Source organism: Colias eurytheme, chromosome 8 (assembly GCF_061535395.1).
Source record: "Colias eurytheme isolate Ceu_HAF_F1 chromosome 8, ilColEury1 Martin Lab GWU primary, whole genome shotgun sequence".
NCBI classification, from domain to species: Eukaryota; Metazoa; Arthropoda; class Insecta; order Lepidoptera; family Pieridae; genus Colias; species Colias eurytheme.
The window spans coordinates 7,365,532-7,384,497 of record NC_142987.1 but is presented as its reverse complement, the minus strand read 5'-3'; the positions used below and the strand labels follow the sequence as shown (position 1 = coordinate 7,384,497).

The following is an 18,966-nucleotide window of genomic DNA, read 5'->3' as shown; positions in this document are numbered from 1 at the left end:
ACGATTTTATCGATTGAAGCACATCCCATCACTATCACCTTCTATCTATCTAAATACGTACCTATAGTAAAAATGGTGCCATGACTATGTTGAAACGTAACTTGTAGTCTATAGCTATCTCATTCTTTCATACGACGTTTTCTTTAGATAGAGAGAAACAAATATATGTAAACTGTATACGCTCGATACAAGTACTCTATAGGTTTATTCCTCTGAGGGTATAGTGTTGCAATTATCACACTTTTAATCCAATTTTAACTACAGCAGATGCAAAAACATTCCTATACGGAACTGTACAATACCTCCACTTTCAATTATAATATATTTTATTTATCAATTTTGTACTTATAATTATATTTAAATTTACGTAACACAGGTAGTAATATCGTTCTATTGTTAACGTTATTTAATTGTTGTTTTCACAGTGTTTTCACACAACGGGTGATGCCATTATTGTGGCTAAACGATATTATGATTTTAAAATGTCTATTTTTTAATCTATAATATTCTATCAAATGATTTTTTTTAAAAAACATTACTTAGGTGAATTTTTTTTTCTTGCCCAGACAACAATTTATTATTTAAACCTTATGCTTATCATTAAACTCATTGTTAAGAACTACTTAGCTCGCCAAATCTAGGTTAAGTGCTTGTATATAAGCATGAAAGCAAAGCACATAAAAGCCATATTATAGTTTTTCTCTTCCTTTTCTGGTGTAAAATAATTAAATTTCCATCAATAATCAAAATAATTAACCTATTTTTTGTGACCCTTTTCACATCTATTTCACCCAATTCTGGGGAAAATAGAATTAAATAGTAATGGCAACATTATTTTACGCGATGACAGCTCAGCTTGTAGGGGACTTCTTTTGTGGCACGTTTAATATAATACTTGATCCACAACTTGATCGATCCCCTAGGTGTATTTCTATATCTTTGACTAATAATGATTTGTACATAAATAATAGCGTCATTTTATCACTTTAATAGTTAGCTTGTTAGAAATGTTGAGTCGTCTTAATTTAAAATAATGTGTTGCAATATTAAATTAAAAAATAACAATATCAAATATTATCTGTAATCTTTATTTTCTGTATAATGTCAGTCTGTGGTGTAATTAGTAAATAAATATGGCCGTCAGTCAATTTTAACGATGTAAACTTTTGTTTATGTTTTTTAAAATTTTAAGAAATGATAAGTGAATTTGAAAATTTGTCTCTTGGAGGAAGTAATGCCACAAGTAGTCATGCAGATCCTTTCACACATACTGGTAAATATGTTATAATTTTTGTGTACGTTGTGTTTGTTGACCTCGATGTACAACTCCATAAAACAGTAGACCATTTGGAATTTGGATTGTTATGTACCGTTTGGTCATAATAACACTTCCTGTGTATTATTTTCCAGAGTTGACACCCGAACAGCAAAAAACTCTTATCGATATAAGACGACGCAAGACAGAATTGCTATTAGAGATACAGGTTAGCAAAGATTTTTTTATACTTATCTACACTACTCTCCATTTGTTGGTGTCACGTCTGTATATTATATTCTTGAAAACATAACATAGTACTCCAATTAAATACACCTATTTAAAATATAGTAATTATCAAAAATCAAAATAAAATGTTGACTGATCATAATTTATGAGTGAGAACTAATAAAAATAATTTTTATGTACACAGTAGTGCAGAAGGATATTCAAGTTTCAATTTTTTTCTTCATTTACCTAATTCATGAAATAAGTATATAGTTTTGCACTTTGACTCCTGCATAGATAGATTAGATTATGGAATTTATATTGAAAACTCAATTTTACGGTCCCTTGTAGCTGTGAAAAAAATTTATAAGCCAACTCAATCAAAAGATGCCTCTTATGCTGCAAATTTCAACACTCGCAAGGGAATCAAATCCTATAGGGTACTTCCTGTGTACACAGAATCTTGAAATTTGGTAAAAAGCAATGTCTTATACCACATATATTATATAGGAATAATTGTTTAAAATATAAATTTTAAAGTTGCAACATATCAAAAAAAAAATGGTTTGTTTGGAGCCCTTGGTTTAAAAAAATAGGTTTGTTTGGAGTGCAAGTCTGACTCACACTTGGCCAGTTTTTATTTAAATTTTTAATGTTATTTAATATTTTGCCCATATTACCACGTATGCACCCTTCAAATATCATGTGGAGATGCACTGTGTATATGACACATTTATAAATTGTTATCTCTTCGGTATGATTAATATTGAGGTTTTAGTAGATAACATTCATAGTAAAGGATGTATGATTCATATTTGGAGTTGTGGTTTTTTTGTTGTTAATAACTGTTTAACTTTAACTGCAATATGCATCTACCAGCACCACATTGAGCTTGGACAAAAATATAAAAAAATGAAGATATTGATAGGTTGGTTTTTAACCAAAAAATATAGGTAATAAAATAACTAAGGGCTAATTTTTCAATCCTTGGTTAAAACTTATTCGTCGAATAACGTATAAAACTACCATTTCAAAATGTATTCTTATTGTGCGCAATTGACAGTTTACAGGTGAAATTTTAATATTATCGTGTAATACTTTATTGGTCGGATAAGTTTTAACCAGAGATTGAAAAATCGGCCCTAAGTAAATAAAAATATGTACAATATACATATTTAATATTTCTACATATTATAAAATTTATGAATAAATTAAATTTAACTGTTTACTGTAATAAAAAATAAAAGTTCAAAGAAAAGCTCTATGTAGAGAATTTTATAGTTTTTTGAAAATTAATGTGTGTATGTACCTAAGAATGTTTGAATCTGTAATTATTGTTAGTATGAAAATTTCAATGGTATTTAATTTATTAGTTAGCTAATTAGATAACATTTATGCTCGAATTTACAGATCATATTTTTTTTAATTGTTTGTACTTACAAAAAAATCGATATAAGAGACATCACCATTAAATTACAACCATACCATTGCCAGTGCTTTCATTGAAAAAAATGTGAGAGCAGCGTAGTGTAAACATCAATGCGAGCTTTACTATGGGCGAGGGGCCCGGGCGGCGAGAGAGTCGTGGAGTAGACTGTAGAGTGTAGAGCCAGTGTGTACCAGTAACAAACGGTCCGCGGCGCGAGTGTGACGCGTTTTGCAGTTAGCCATAAGCCGGTTCTAACATTGCAAATACTGATAAAGACGGTTTCAATTCACCCGAAAGTTAAAGTGTTGTGTACAGTGAATTATCTTAAAAGGTTGTATCTTTATTGGGTTCCGCATTCTTGCGTAATAACTCATTAGTAAGTTTGCTAGTGATAAGGCAAGATAAGTGGAAATTGCTATGACTCGCACGTCGACTGTCGTTGATTTTGTTTATAAAGCTGTCTAATCTTTTAGGACACTAACTAGGTACTATGAGATAAGATTTTTAAAAAATTTACTGAACTGGACTTTGCGCAACTCTCGCACATGTGGTAGTAGACATTAACCTTGTGACTCATTAGACGGTTCAAATACTTTTTAATAATTCTTAATTGCAATTTCGAAGAACGTTCATGACGATATTTCTACCAATACATTACATAAATTTATACATGTGTTATTTTATAAAGACCACGTTTGTATGTTGTTTTTGAGCAGCAATTAGTAATAACCTTTAATAACTACTTTTTGTTCATTTTTTTTAAAGATCAATTTTATTCTCATCATTGAGTAATCGTGGCTAATTAATTTGCCTTAGTTTCACGCACTGTTAAAATAGAACTCAGTTATTTGGCTGTCGATCAAATGCTTTTATTCAAAAATTAGGTTACGTTATGAAAATTAAAGCCATTCCTGTGTAAGATAGACACCATCCTACATTATTCATTTGAATATGTATTTAAATATTAATCGGAAATATTTTAAAACTTTAAACTACTAAACGTTAAATATTTAACTAGACTCATTAGTTATCTGTAACAAAGTGATTCATAACTGACATGTTTACTAGTCGATCATTAGGAATTATTTTGTTATCGTTATCTTATGGTATACAATATACGTACCTACATACTTATATTTGCAAAGCTTGTAATATCCCAATTTTAAAGTTATTTAAACAATTATAATTAATAATTATAATATTACTATTGTCCCTTAGGTATCCGGTTTAATAAGATTACGATTGTCATTATCGAGCTCGCTTTTACATTTTAATGTTTTAAATTTTCCTTCTATAAAAAATATACTGTTACAGATATGGGTATTCCCCAGGATTCAACATTGGACAATGTTTTTGACTACACAATACACTATTATCATGTTTCCTCTGGCCACTTCCGCACAGCTCTTTGCAACACTGATAACAACCGCCTACATTTACTAGCAAACATTGTATGATTAATAAATATTTTCCCAAACTAAGCTAAATAAAAAACTTTGTTTAAAATTACATTGTTCACTTGAATTTCCGAAAAAGTTAGTCATTGTCAAAATCACCCCTTCCTTGTCACTATACTCAAAAACTGTCAATCTCGAGCTCGTGTTCTCTGAAGGGTCCTAGTGATTATTACAGCAATCCATTGTTATTTTCTTATTTCCAACAACATTTCAATTCACGCATATATTCCTTTACAGCATAATATTATTCGATATGCTTATTTCTCTAGAAAACAAAGCGTATTGTTTGTTGTGCAATTCAGAAATATGCGCGCATAAACACGAATATTACTGTATCTTAATAATACTCAACGATAACAGCTGTCCGCTGCGTACACTCAGACGTGTTGAAGATAACAATCTAGATAGGTACGCGTATAGGTAGTTGTCAGTTGTCACCGTGCCAAACTTTTGTGGCGCTCGCGCCTGTCTTCAGTCGATTACGTTCCTTAGTGGGAAGTGTATGGCGCGCGATGTGTTTACATGTTCGCCTACTGTGCGAGGCGCTTTGGTGGCCGTTGCTGATGCGATGCGCTCGTGCAACGCGCACCTATGACGACGACTATGATCAGGTGTGTTTCTGCAATCATGGTAATCATGCCGCTTTATGCACCGCAAAGTAATGGCTTCATGTGTATTTGGCAGTAAACTGACGTAGGCTAACGACACTTATCGGCGATGTGTAGTTATACCAATTTCGACTTGTTTTGCTTTTTGTTTTTGCGTTTTACTACAACGTTTTACCGGCTTGTTGATAGGTTGTTTTTGCTTAACTAAACGTTGCGAGTGCCCTCGTGTACGAGGATCCCAAGTGTATGAAAGTGTAATATGAGTGGTTGGCGTTAACGCTCGTGAAGTTATGTTTATCAAGGCCGGGCCTGTGGCCCCCGAAGATGAGCGCCGAGGATCCGTTTCTAATTGGTTTTCCTCATTGAGACGTGGAGGGCGACGAAAACGCGAAGACAGTGGCGTTCCAACTAATTATGGTTCCTTGGGAAGGCGAAAAGATGGGACTCAAACGCGCGGCAAAACGAGATCCGCATGGGACTTAACAACTGTAACTAGAATGGTCTGTATTATAATATTTAATATCTGAGTGAAAGCTTTGCGTTATTTGGCATTCACATTTAGCTGGAGAGAGGAGATTAAACTTTTGGCAATTATCCAAATGCGCCGGATCGATCACACTTTTCCAGACTGCGTGCGATAGGATGACTGCACAATATTCAATTTTTGTCCTTGCACTTACTATTGTATTGTACGTAACGATTATGTGACAGTGGGTGAATAAAACGATTATTGCCTAAGGTCGAATCACGAATGGTCCCACGGCCCATGACAATAATTCTAATGCGGGCGCTTTTGGTAATTCGCCTTTACATTGTTAGTTAATCAAAAGAGGGTCTGATATAATTCCGAATTTACGCAGCTTTTATGTAACCATTTATAGATACGTTTTCTTCTAATTAATTCAAGACAGCCAATTAAAAATCAACTTAACTAATAATTTGTTCGCGATGCATTTTTGCTCACTGTTTAACTAATTTAGCAATGACCACACCAGTATTTTTTTTTATTTTTGTCTTAATTTCAATGTTAATAACAAACATTTCCTTTGAGTTATTCTATTTTTTCTCATAATACATGTTATATTATTAGTCATTCTTATTCTAAATTAACTTTGGTGACGTCTGAAACTGACTAAAACTGTGTCGGACCTAAATTCGTTTCAGTTTTTGTGCCAATTATAAAAGTTTTACATATTGACACACCTTGACCGTAATAATTTATATTCAACTGTCATAGAAATGGTTCTTTTATGCTCGGCATACAGCTTCGGGAATACAAAAGTAGCATCAAGCTCTAGACCTGACTTGAATTTTTTATTAAAAATAGCGTTAAATAAATCACGGAAAAATTAAAATTAAGCTGCGAAACATTCCCATTTACAAGGCTCATATTTATGCTTCAAATTGAACTTGAGGTCGTCAAGCCTTTATTTATATGCAGATGAGATCAGAGTACCTTGTGTTTGTATGTAAATGACATTCGTCACCATTATATTTATCAAACGATAAATATAATGGTGAGTAAGAAAGGTGTATTATAATTCTCAAACAGAAGAAGTTATTATTAAACTTAATATGTGTACAATATCTATTAATAATTTGGAAAATCCAAAATAGACCGGGAGATACTGACACAAAATTTCGAGTCATTTGTAACAGGATGGCGGTTCTACAGGGTTCTTAGTACGCAATGACAAAAAGAAAAATGATGGTGTGAACGCTGGTACCGGCGGCTTAGTCGCGTGGGCGTTAGTCGAACTCGTCGGAAAATAGCGAAAGTCAAACGATTTGTAACAGTATGGCACTTATTTTTCCTGGAATTTTGAGGATCAAAGAATATAAATACAAAATTTCAAAGATCTAGGTGTTGGAAATCTTCACTTATATAAATTAATACTAAATTAATTTTTCAAGTATGACAGCACTTTTTCCCCCTACTAGAAGTATGGCAAATATAATAATGGTCACATTTTATCAAATACTCTCCAAAAATCCAAATGCAATACTGGTACAAAAAGTTTGGCGAAATAAATTTTTTTTGCAGATTTTCGGCGGTATGGCGACCATTTGGAATCGTTCGAAAAGTATGGCATGGCGATTTTCGTAAATGGCTGCACGACGATGGTTACCTGTGCAAAAGTTAGCCTGGTACAAATGGTTGAATAATTGTTTTATTTAAATCAACTTATTCGCGTCGGTATGGCGGGCTGTAAGTCACACCGGAAAAGTATGGCATGACACTACCGCCTACTTCTTTTTTATGGGCTATCGGTAAATACTAAAATTTTTGTGTTACAAATCGTTTGACTTTCGCTATTTTTCCGACGAGTTCGGCTAACGCCCACGCGACTAAACCACCGATACCAGCGATCACACCATCATTTTTCTTTTTATCATTGCGTACTAAGACCCCTGTAGAACCGCCATCCTGTTACAAATGACTCGAAATTTTGTGTCAGTATCTCCCGGTCTAAAAGTGCACGCCTCATAATTTTTTTTAATAAATATTTATTAATTATTATTTTTGTTTATTTAATAACAATTAAACCACATCGAATCAGACCCTGAAAAATGAAAGGGTTCTATTCCTGAGCATACTCAAGCGTAAGAGAAAAAAAAACCGGCCAAGTGCGAGTCGGGCTCGCGCACAAAGGGTTCCGTAGCAGCAAATATAATAAATTACAGTTAAATCAACCTATCTCAAAAACTATAAGAGATACTTTGATCAAACCAAAAATCGTTGAAAGAGTTAATTAGCATGCATCACCTCTATTTTTTTTAGAATTTTATACCCCGTAGTTATAAAAATAGAGGGGGGGGGACATACTTTTTACGACTTTGAGAGCTGATATCTCAAAAACCGTTCACTTTAAGAAAAATGTTTTTTAGAAAACTTTATATCATTTTAAAAGACCTTTCCATTGATACCCCACACGGGTATGTACATCGAAAAAAAAAATTTCATCCCTCAGTTACATGTATGGGGGGCCCCACCCCCAATTCTTTTTTTTACTATTTAGTGTCATATTTTTGTAGCGGTTCATACAACACATATTCCCATCAAATTTCATCACTGTAGTACTTATAGTTTCCGAGTAAATCGGCTGTGACAGACGGACAGACGGACAGACGGACAGACGGACATGACGAAACTATAAGGGTTCCGTTTTTGCCATTTTGGCTACGGAACCCTAAAAAAGACTCGATTAGTAAAGTATTTCGGTCGCTATCGTGTTAACAAGAAAAAGGATCCGCACATACAGACACACGGACGTCCAAGACAGAACTTTTTTAAACTGTTTTTTAACTAGTTTAAATAACAAAAATGACATCAAAAATATCATGAACGTTAAAAATAGTGTTTTTTCTTAATATGTGTGTGTATGTTTTATCTTACAAGTGCAATGTATGATACATAAAGACATTTTAAGTTTGAAAAATCAGATGTTTTGCGCGAAGTGACAGTAGTACCCACCTCAACGCTTCGCTTATGAGGCGTGCAATAGAATTCTGAGAGTCCAGAATTAAGGATTTAAGGTCAAAATAATAAATTTTTGCTACCTAGATCCATAATCCATTCTTCTAACAGACATTAATGTGCACAGCGGGGTTCTTTTGCCATCTGGCTTTTGGGACACTTCGTATATCTTACCGTCTTACAACGGTAGAAAATCCTGTCCACGCTGAAATTAACGACACGCCTGCATCTAAATTGCAGACATCTTATCTAAAAGAACAAAAATAGTTTATAAACTCGTAGAATTGAATATCTATCTTTATTTGTTTGTAGTCTGTTTCCAAGAACATTGTACGTGCATGAATTCAACGAATAAATCTAGCAATAAACTAGACGAACCGTTGCTGTATTGCTGTCTTCACCTTCTTTAAATTCGCAACATCGTCTCAATCTTCACTTTTGTCAATAGAAACGACAAGGCTTTGTTTCGAATAGTCGGGATGCACGCAGGTCGCATTGACTACACCTCCAAGTGACTCGGCCACTTGACACGTTTTATATTTAAATTGAAACCCCTTGAGTCTTTTTGCAGAGAGAGCAAAAAATACATTTGAAACATTAATATATTAAGGATACGTGTGGATGAACTTATTATTTTTCCTCATTAAATTTCAAGTCATGCAATATGGACTTTTTGAATAGTTTTAACAATGCATTGACTGAATAAAGAACGCCTCCATATCGGTTATACTGGGAGTAACCGCTGAACGTTTAAAATCCAGTCATGCATAAACTTTAGGTTTAGCGCATTCCATTGTGATATGATAGTTGGAATAACTTTTGAGTCTATGAATAAGAATAATTTTGTGGAATAGATACTTTGTATATCTTTGTACATCATGTTTTTTATACTGTAGTAATCTATCCCGAACCTACATCTTTCTTCTTCACCATGACCACGGTCAACTTCATGCTCTGCTATAATATTCCAAACATATTTACTTTTCTCAGAAATAACTTGTAATATATAACGACCTTGTACCAAAGTAAAATACCACCAGTATCCGCATTGCGTTTGGCAAGGGAAATAGAATCGGTTATATCATGGATTTTGTAGGGTTGTGTCATAAAACATCGTATTTATTCCCAATTTTGACCTTTATTCAACATTCCAAATAATTTGTTAACGAATTTTAAATCAGATTAGTTAGACGCTTGTACGGCTTCGTCCGGGATAATAATATTGCCAATGTTACTCGAGGATGATTTTGCTTTCAAAAAGTAAGCTTTTTTTTAAATCTGTCAAGTTGTTTATGTGTAAAATCGTAAAAAGCAGACAGAAAGTTGAATCTTTCCCCTGTATAAAGTTAGTTTAGACATAATTATTAGTAACATCTTGAGTATAACATGCTAATAGTCAGACATTGACTATCGTAAAATATGACAGTGTCTATCGTAAATAGTCAATGCACGAAGACGGATTTACTTTCCTTGTAAACGAGCCGTAAAGTCGTACCATGAATAACTTTATTGAAATTGACCACTCATGTCGCTTGATTCCTTTAACAAAATACAAGATAAATATCTATATTTATTAGAATGTTTTCCTGAAACCTAAATGTCAAGGAAATACATATACAATCTCGAATATCGTTCTTCAAAAACTCTGAGTCCAGAAAAATGCAGAAATTATTTCAATTTTTCTCATGCAATCCGGCTTCGAGCCAAAACACGACGTCGAAAGTGTAGACTTTCTTTATTGATTTATCCGATACTTTACATGAAAGGGAAAAAAGATTGTACTTACATATTAGGTATTTAGAGTCTTGAAAATGGCGCTAATGTCAGTACAATTTAAGGATTTTTGTAAATTTCTAATCCGTAATAAATTCAGATTCTAGGCAATTATATTTTTTTTAATTTCTGTAAAAAAATTAAAACAAAAAATTTGTACGTACTTGCTGTGTTACCTTCTTACTTTTATGTTCTTAAGTAGATTTCTTAAAGAAATTGTATGCAGACCTTTGTGTTTTTGTTGGCATTGTTGTGCACCGTTCCAGGAATAGTTTTTGTCAAAGGGAGTTGACCTTGCCAGGGGAAGGGGGTACGCGGCCGAGAACGTACGGCCGGGCGACTCGCTAGACGGGTTTAACATGCATTGCGTTATAATAACCACCTTGTACTGTTAGATATCGATAGCACATATTTGATGTTTGCAATCAATCATTTTAATTGTGGATTTTTACACCCACGCGTAAGTGACTAGTTAGTTTGCGATATATCTCCATTTCACGGTTTAACGCTTGACCTATGACATTGACGTCAATTGTTTTTTTCGGCAAATTTTGTTTTGAGACTTATGATTTTGGCTACGGTATACAAAATTATATTTTAATCTGTGATAACGTTCGGTTATTATCAATGTTTATCATGTAATGTGGAACAATATTTACGTTTCAATCTGTTTTATCTTCACACTTCCATTTTTATAAATTATCGTTATTTGTTGTGTGACGTCAGGAAACACGGCACAGTTTTTTGTGTTAGCTTAGCATTATTTCCCCAAGACCAGTTATAAATGCTACTAAAATGCTTAACATTTTCGTAGCCTTTATAACTGGTCTGCAAATACCGTAAAATAACGTTATATTGCCTATTTGTATAATATGTTACAACTTCAGTTGTTAAATTGTGGTAAGGTTAATATCTTATTTATAATTAGTTTTGTCTCGACCAAATAGGTACGTTAACATGTGCCGTGTCATTTGCGAGAGCAAAATAAATACCGCCAGATAATACAGCACTTGGAATAAAGCTCCTTAAAAAGTGTTATAATCATCAACTTTCTCATATCCTTAGCAAACTTTCATATTTGCTATAAATTAGCAATAATAACAGCATATTTAATAGTAGTAGGATATATTATATACATATATAGGATAGTTAATGGATAATCGAAGAAACTTCACATTATGAAATTTTAATTACGGATACTACGTGGTTACTGTTTACCTTATTGATCTTTTCCTCTGGTATTTTTGCTGACGAATAACAGATGAATATTCGACGTCCTTAGTTTCCTCATAACAAAGTAAGAGTAACAGTGCTGTTCAATGTTCGCCCGCATGTCATTTTGTCATTATGAACTAACGAAAGTTATTTTTAGACAAAGCAAACATTTACTTTGTGTTAGGGTGCGTTTACATTGGTGAACAAAAACAGTTATATTGAATTTAGTTCAAAATTTAATTACAATGGAATATGGTAGGTCTGTATCTATTTATTACAACTAGGGATGTAACGATACATGATTTTGCCGATACGATACCGATACCGATATTTGTAGTAATGTATCGGCGATACCGATACCGATACCGATATCGATGGCTTGGTAGAAAAATAAATAGTGAATTATGCTATTATGTTAATCGTATTCTTTTAAATAACCGGCCAAGTGCGAGTCGGGCTCGCGCACAAAGGGTTCCGTAGCAGCAAATATAATAAATTACAGTTAAATCAACCTATCTCAAAAACTATAAGAGATACTTTGATCAAACCAAAAATCGTTGAAAGAGTTAATTAGCATGCATCACCTCTATTTTTTTTAGAATTTTATACCCCGTAGTTATAAAAATAGAGGGGGGGGGACATACTTTTTACGACTTTGAGAGCTGATATCTCAAAAACCGTTCACTTTAAGAAAAATGTTTTTTAGAAAACTTTATATCATTTTAAAAGACCTTTCCATTGATACCCCACACGGGTATGTACATCGAAAAAAAAAATTTCATCCCTCAGTTACATGTATGGGGGGCCCCACCCCCAATTCTTTTTTTTACTATTTAGTGTCATATTTTTGTAGCGGTTCATACAACACATATTCCCATCAAATTTCATCACTGTAGTACTTATAGTTTCCGAGTAAATCGGCTGTGACAGACGGACAGACGGACAGACGGACAGACGGACATGACGAAACTATAAGGGTTCCGTTTTTGCCATTTTGGCTACGGAACCCTAATAAAAATGCCAAATCAAAATCAACAAAACCATTTATTTTAGTATTATTATTTTACAAAGTCAGTTAAACTTTAAGTAATACACATACAATCAGTACCTAATAAAAGTTTACTATTGGTAGAGTTTTTTCAGAAAACAAAGTGCGCACGCGCGGGCGGCTTCCCGCATCGTTCATTGGGCAATGGGCGCGGTTTTTTGAATTGTTTGATATCGGTATCGGTTGTTTTATTATCGGCGATACCGATATATCGGTTTGCCGATTATATCGGCCGATATATCGGTATCGGTATCGGTATCGTTATATCCCTAATTACAACCCTATTGAAAGTCTAAAAAAAAGTGTATAGTCAACATATAGTTAACTATAAGACTGTAAGATTTAAAAAAAACATATTGTAAGAATTGATATCTCTCGAGGGTAGTTAGTTATCTTACCGCTTGGCAAAAATAATGTAATCACGAAATAAACATTTCTTAAACTTTACTAAATGCTGGTTTTAATTCAAATATAAATTAAATTTGTATGCAAAAGTGACTTTTCGTGGAATTTCACACTTTAAAATTAAAACTTAGAACGGTCCAACCACAACATTGGCGATACGATATATTTTGGTAATCTGGAACTTGTTGAAATTTTTATTTTTTTTCCCTCCATGATACAATCTCACATGCCTGCCACTTGACGTCTGGATGGTTTGAAGGTTACTTATACAAAACAGAGCCTGAAGTGTTCAAACGAGATAAACAAATTGCTTTCGTAAATATGTTTAAAATTATGGCTAAAAATAGGGGCATAATTTTTAACACGCTTGTATAAGCTTCACCCGTATGTTTTTAATTTTTATCTAAAGGACTTATAAATTAGACTCGATTTTCATCCGCTTAAAACGAACAGATTGAATTCAAATAATATGCACTTATCAAGGATCGGCGACAATATATTATATAATAATTAATAATAATTTCATGAGTTATTAAAGCGTGTTTTTAGTTATTTTTTTCATTTTTCTACATTTATATTTATGAAATACTAGCGGTCCGCCCCGGCTTCGCCCGTGGTACATAATATTTACGTTTTCTCTACATAAAAACCATCCTCGTACTTCAAGGAATATAATAAAAAAAGAATTATCGAAATCGGTCCACCCGTTCTCGAGTTATGCGCTTACCAACACATTTTGCGATTCATTTTTATATATAAGAAGACTAGCGGTCCGCCCCGGCTTCGCCCGTGTTACATATTTACGTTTTCTCTACGTAAAAACCATCCTCGTACTTCAAGGAATATAATAAAAAAAGAATTATCGAAATCGGTTCAGCCGTTCTCGAGTTATGCGCTTACCAACACATTTTGCGATTCATTTTTATATATAAGAAGAAGATAAGAAAGACTAAAATTTGATATGTCACATATAAAATTACGTGTAATTAGTGCATGAAGAGGTCTCCGGATTATTGAACTAGTATTAATAACATGTTAACCAACTTCAATTGAAGAAATCCATTACGACGTCTCTCGTGCCAATAACTTGATAACTAGTTGGTCAGATGAGCAATGCTGTGAAACGAGAATTGATCGATTACTCATCATAATATTATCTATAGAAGAAAAATTTAAAAGATTGAGTAAATATATCCAAAATTATATTCCGTGCATAAGGGAATGAAGAAAAAATGTTGCACCTCGATTCTTTTAATATCCTTCAAGTCAAATACAAATGTTTTTGGGTAAAAACTGTAGCATATATAGGTAAATAAGATATCATTAAAGCAGCCAAATTCGTGAAAACTTTAAACAGTTTTGAGAAGTCTTATAAATATTCATGTTTATTGTATAACATTGAGAGCTTTATAAAAATGTAACGAACATACATTTTTGATGAAAAATATAAAAAATATAAAATAAGGTAAAGGAATGTCACCTTCACCAGATTCTCAAGACATTGTACTTATTAAAGTTCAATATAAATAAATATATAGTTCAACGTGGATTCACACGGAAACTATCTATCGTTATAGTTTATTATAATACTAATAAAACATTAAAGAATGTGTAGTGAGAGATACTTCCGTGTTTTACGGCATTGAACTTTATCAGAACACATGTATAGAGTATAGACTGGTGTAATTATTTCGGGCGCCGTTCTCAATGGACCATATGTCTTGTACTAAATGCGGTCATCATTTATCGTGACGGCATGCTTTACTGTTCTTGTTAATAAATAGTTACGAGAAAATAGCGATTACGCTTTCAATGCGTATGTACATGTTAAATACAGATAGATAATGATTAAGGGATTATTTTCAAAATTGTGTTACAAAATGGTAACCAATTACATTCAGGATTTTGCGGCCACAATGTAAGTTTTCTAGTAAGTGACCTTTTGCTTTAAATCAGATGATCGTTAAAATACGCTATACTTATTAGTACTTATTTTTTAATTTTTATGAAGTATTTAGTTGTAATAGCACTTTTGTAGATTATTTCCACGTTAGCTGCATTCACCTGTCGCACGAGTATTTTAACGACTAATAGAAATAGTGTAATTAGGTGCACACACCTGCCGTTGTTAAGTTCAAGTTTATTTAATTAATGGGTATGATATAGAATTTACCAGACAACGGACTCTTTTTATTTATCACGTAACATTAAAATATTCCATAACAAGGTCTACTCACGGAAGTAGCTAAATGTGTTCGTCTACATCTTGACATCATAATCTTTTGCAATAAATACCGAAGCATTTCATGAATATAACATAATATTCCAATGAATCATGCCGATCTAATTTGACCAACACAGACGTCTTCGACAACAGTATTGAATTTGCATTATGCATGCGCATTTCCATATTGCACATTCCATGCGCCAAATTAGGTACGAAACAATTCCCATTACATTAATTTCTTCAATGATCCTTGCAGTTTGCACGTGGATGGTATAAATTGACGTTTTAAATTTCAATATACTCGAATGTCAATGACGCTGTTTGAATTTGTGGGGGCGTTGGCCGTGGAGTTTGCATGTGTTTAACGCGCCACCGCTTCTATACGAGCTGTCTCATTAGCTCCCTCCGCGAATTCTTTTGCTTTTATTGCGTCTGTTTAGCCCTTGCAAATGGGAATGTAAGCACAAAGCAATTGTTGTCGGCGATAGATATAATCTATGGCTAAAGCTCCCTCAGTTGATAAATGATTTTATTACGGACGTATATATCAAAGTGGCAATTAGCGTGGAACCAAAAACGAGGAACATTCAAAGCTTTCAGCTTGCTTACACGCTTAATAGTCCCGCATATATAAATCTATGGTTCCTATAGATAGCTTGTTTTTATAATTCAATAATTGAAATTAAAATAGTAAATATTAAAACTTGAAATGTATAGATATTTGGATATATAAATGTCAATGTCTCGGATGGTTCTTGGTCCGAACATCAACAGTTACAAAAATAAATAGCGCATAATTAGAATTTACACGGTAACAATCTTAACCAGCCGTGTTCTTCCATTTTGGCTTTTAGCCAGTTGGACAATCGGTATTCGTTTACACTTGGATTTAAAGAGCCTGTGAAACTGCAGTATTCGCTACTCGGTGACCGTGCACCGGAAACATGGACTTATTGTTTGTTATGCCTTTTTGTGCCCGGAGTCTGCGTGTGTACTGTGTAGTGTCATTGTAATGTACGTTTCTTTATTTTGCTGCACTCGTTCTACGAACCACTTATTTGCACGGCTTGTATTGTGGTCTTGTGAACATATTTGCATGCATGTTGACTTTTATTAGTGTTATTAGTCCTTCGCTCAAGCGCTTAGTAACAATAACGAAAAGTATAGTTTGAATGAATTATTATGCTACGTGTCCCGACGAGCAAAATGCTTTAAATGAGGTTGATTTGTACAACGAAAATTTCTTTCGATGTCGCTTTTATGTATCAGTTGATATAGTGACGTTTTCCGACATGCGTCAGACTATTTCTCGGGGCAATAAGTGATTGGATGGGTCAAGAATGCAGGAGGTATATGTTGCGGTCAGGGGAGATGTTGGACGTGACCGAGATATTTTAGTTATAATATAAATATTTATATACCGTTATTATGCCTGTTATAAACGGAAGTACGATACTGTTAATTTCCCATTTGGATAAAAGAAATATAAACTTGTTTTCAAAATGAAATAAAATTTAAATGGTTTTTAAAACAGTTTTCAACGTTGGAAAATTATTAGGGAGCTTTTGGTGTCATTATTAAATTTAAAATTCGTTTATATAACAAATTATAATGTGCGATTAGGATGTGATAACCAAACCTTTTTACATTTTTTGTTTTGATATCATGACGTGTATAAATAACATTAACACTAAACAAAAAGTACACGAATCGGGGGAAAATTCTTGGAAAACGAATGACACACGATTTGTTGGGTATTAAATACAATGTGAATACTTATTACTGGGTGACTCATAAATATAATCTATTTAGTTAGCGTATTAGCATACGCTGTCAAAAATCAAAATAAATATTATCTTCATTTTTTTGGTTTATTAAAACTTCGACAAATATGAATTCGATTAAAAATTGCATAGCATTGTACTACATATAGACCGTATGTAATATAATATACTCAGTCAATACATTTATATTAAGTTTGTTTTATTCAATGCTTTTTCTATTCAAAATGAAGACCAATATTAATATTAGGTGCAATAATAATATAAGTGAAAGGCTTTACTTGATACTAAATTCCATCATAGATATATCTAAGATTAATAAAAAATGAGGCTATTTATTGTTTAACCGTTCACTAATTAGGTTTTATATAATTACACAAATAGGAAGTTATCTGGAATACAAAGTACGCGACACAGGTTGTTTTTCTCGGAATGAAGTCTGAAGGTCGCATTTGTCTGTCACTGTTGTCGTATTTCTAAGCAAATTCCTCGCGAATTACGTAAGTTGGTATATCCTCATTAGTAATAGATACAACCATAAAAACACAACGCTATCAATTTTAAAAATAGCTTTTTACATCTTTTACATAAATCGTATTTCATATTAAAATATATTATGTACGGCATAGTTTAGAACTTAGGTAATTACATAACACAAAGTTTTCGTTTCTTTTTCTTTATATTTTAATGAGAAGTTCCTATAATTAAAATTTCAAAGATTTGTAAAAGAACACCCCGCTTGGTACCTTCAATCACCTTTCACTATGAAACTTGCATAACTAATGCGTGAATGCAATTGTTCTTGGCCTAGATTCAGAAGATATGTAACAGTGATGCATTTACATCCATTATTATTTATTATTCTGGTTGTACGAACCGTTTTATACAAATAATATTTTATAATTTTATCACGACTTCATTAAGGGTCCGAATAAGAGACAAAGGAAAGTTTTAATGAGTCTCCGTGGAAACTTAATATAGCACTTTGAATCGACTTTCATCCGAATTAAGTTTGTAAATATCACAGTTCATACGAAAATGGCTGAGCCGATATTAGAGTTGGCAGTCGGACGTGCCGCAGTCACAAATATCACTGGGCCACTAATACAAGCAACATTTAGGCCTTAGGGAATAAGAGCCCACAAAGAGTTGACACTGTTTCAATAAGTATTTCTGTTACGCAAAAACATGCCGTTATAACAGTAATATCAACTCGTTTCACAGTAAATTAAATTATAGTTTTAGTAGGTAGTTATTTAAAAAAAAATATGATTATTTCACATTTTCTATACAAATGTAACGGCTCGATCCGAGGCCTTATGTTAGATAATAATCTTGAGTTGAAGAAGCGTTCCAAGAAGCTTTCGTTCTTGCTTCTCGTCATATTATATTCGAGTAGTCTAGTAAAGTAAAATATAACTTGACAAGGTTTTTTTAGAATTGTCAAGCCTTTTATAACATAAGGAGATCCCAAGAAAAGGAAAGGTCAGTATTATCACGAAAGTAATCATCTCAGCTTTCTATATATCTGAAAACGACACCACTTACTGGAAAACCGCCAAAATAAATAAAATTTATTTACTTTTGGGCTTTGTAGAACGATGACCTTTGTCTATGATGAAAGACCGTAAAATGGTGATAAAATATGGATACCTAATTCATTTTATGCACATATTTTATGCGTCTACACTACAAATATTAATATTTAATTACAATAATGTATTTTTTAATAAATGTAAAAACCGATAGAAAAATAATGCCCATCCTTATAGTTGATGGGACTCGGAGCGGTCAGTTTAAAAATGGGTAGGTAGGTATTATTTATAGATTGGCTTACATTGTCCAGGCCATTAGACGATGGGATGTCGCTAACCGCATGATAATGACGAATCTATTGTTAGCCTCGTGTGTGACAGTAAATTGTTATCTTTTTATACTACATAGCTATTATGTGACAAAAATACACCTATAGTTGTGACTTGTGCCCATTAAAACGTAATGGTCAAAGGTTTTAAAAAGCTGTAAGTCGAAATGTGAAGTTCCTTTTCCTTTGTGCTAAGGA

At 33.1% G+C, this 18,966-nt stretch overlaps 1 protein-coding gene across 4 annotated transcripts in view; it reads left to right on the top strand.

Annotated features, from left to right (window-relative positions):
- Positions 1-1,125: 1,125 nt before the first annotated feature.
- Positions 1,126-18,966, top strand: part of step (cytohesin steppke) — a 44,714-nt gene continuing 26,873 nt past the window's right edge. Inside the window, exons 1-2 of one of the 4 annotated variants that reach the window (XM_090104758.1) lie at positions 1,126-1,273; positions 1,411-1,484. In XM_090104758.1, the coding sequence (XP_089960884.1) occupies positions 1,195-1,273; positions 1,411-1,484 (153 nt within the window). In that variant the 5' untranslated portion in view covers positions 1,126-1,194. Of the gene's footprint in view, positions 1,274-1,410; positions 1,485-3,133; positions 3,244-3,271; positions 3,289-4,838; positions 4,981-5,166; positions 5,478-18,966 lie in introns of those variants that run through there. The other 3 variants (XM_090104756.1, XM_090104757.1, XM_090104759.1) reach the window with 3 other exon arrangements.